This window comes from Apaloderma vittatum, unplaced genomic scaffold (assembly GCF_000703405.1).
Source record: "Apaloderma vittatum isolate BGI_N311 unplaced genomic scaffold, ASM70340v1 scaffold24475, whole genome shotgun sequence".
NCBI lineage: Eukaryota > Metazoa > Chordata > Aves > Trogoniformes > Trogonidae > Apaloderma > Apaloderma vittatum.
Genome location: NW_009719156.1, coordinates 4,898 through 5,114, shown reverse-complemented (window position 1 = coordinate 5,114; position 217 = coordinate 4,898). Strand labels below are relative to the sequence as shown.

The following is a 217-nucleotide window of genomic DNA, read 5'->3' as shown; positions in this document are numbered from 1 at the left end:
CATCCAGGCCAGCGTGCCGATGTCGGAGTACCGCACCTCCTTCAGCCAGTAACACGCGCTCTGCGAGGCCTGCAGGTCCTGCCACGGCAACCCCAGGGTTTGGGGGGGTCACCGCTCCCCTCCACCGACCAGGGGAACCCACCCCTCCACGTGGGCAACAAGGCTTGTGAGAGGTCTGGAGAACATGCCCTGTGAAGAGCGGCTGAGGGAGCTGGGG

General features: G+C 66.4%; 1 protein-coding gene across 1 annotated transcript in view; it reads right to left on the bottom strand.

Moving 5' to 3' along the window:
* Window positions 1–217, bottom strand: part of SLC39A14 (solute carrier family 39 (zinc transporter), member 14) — a gene marked incomplete at its 5' end in the record, with an annotated part of 5,012 nt that overhangs the window by 903 nt on the left and 3,892 nt on the right. The window contains 1 exon segment of the mRNA XM_009870535.1: window positions 4–78. Coding sequence (XP_009868837.1) covers window positions 4–78 — 75 coding nt within the window.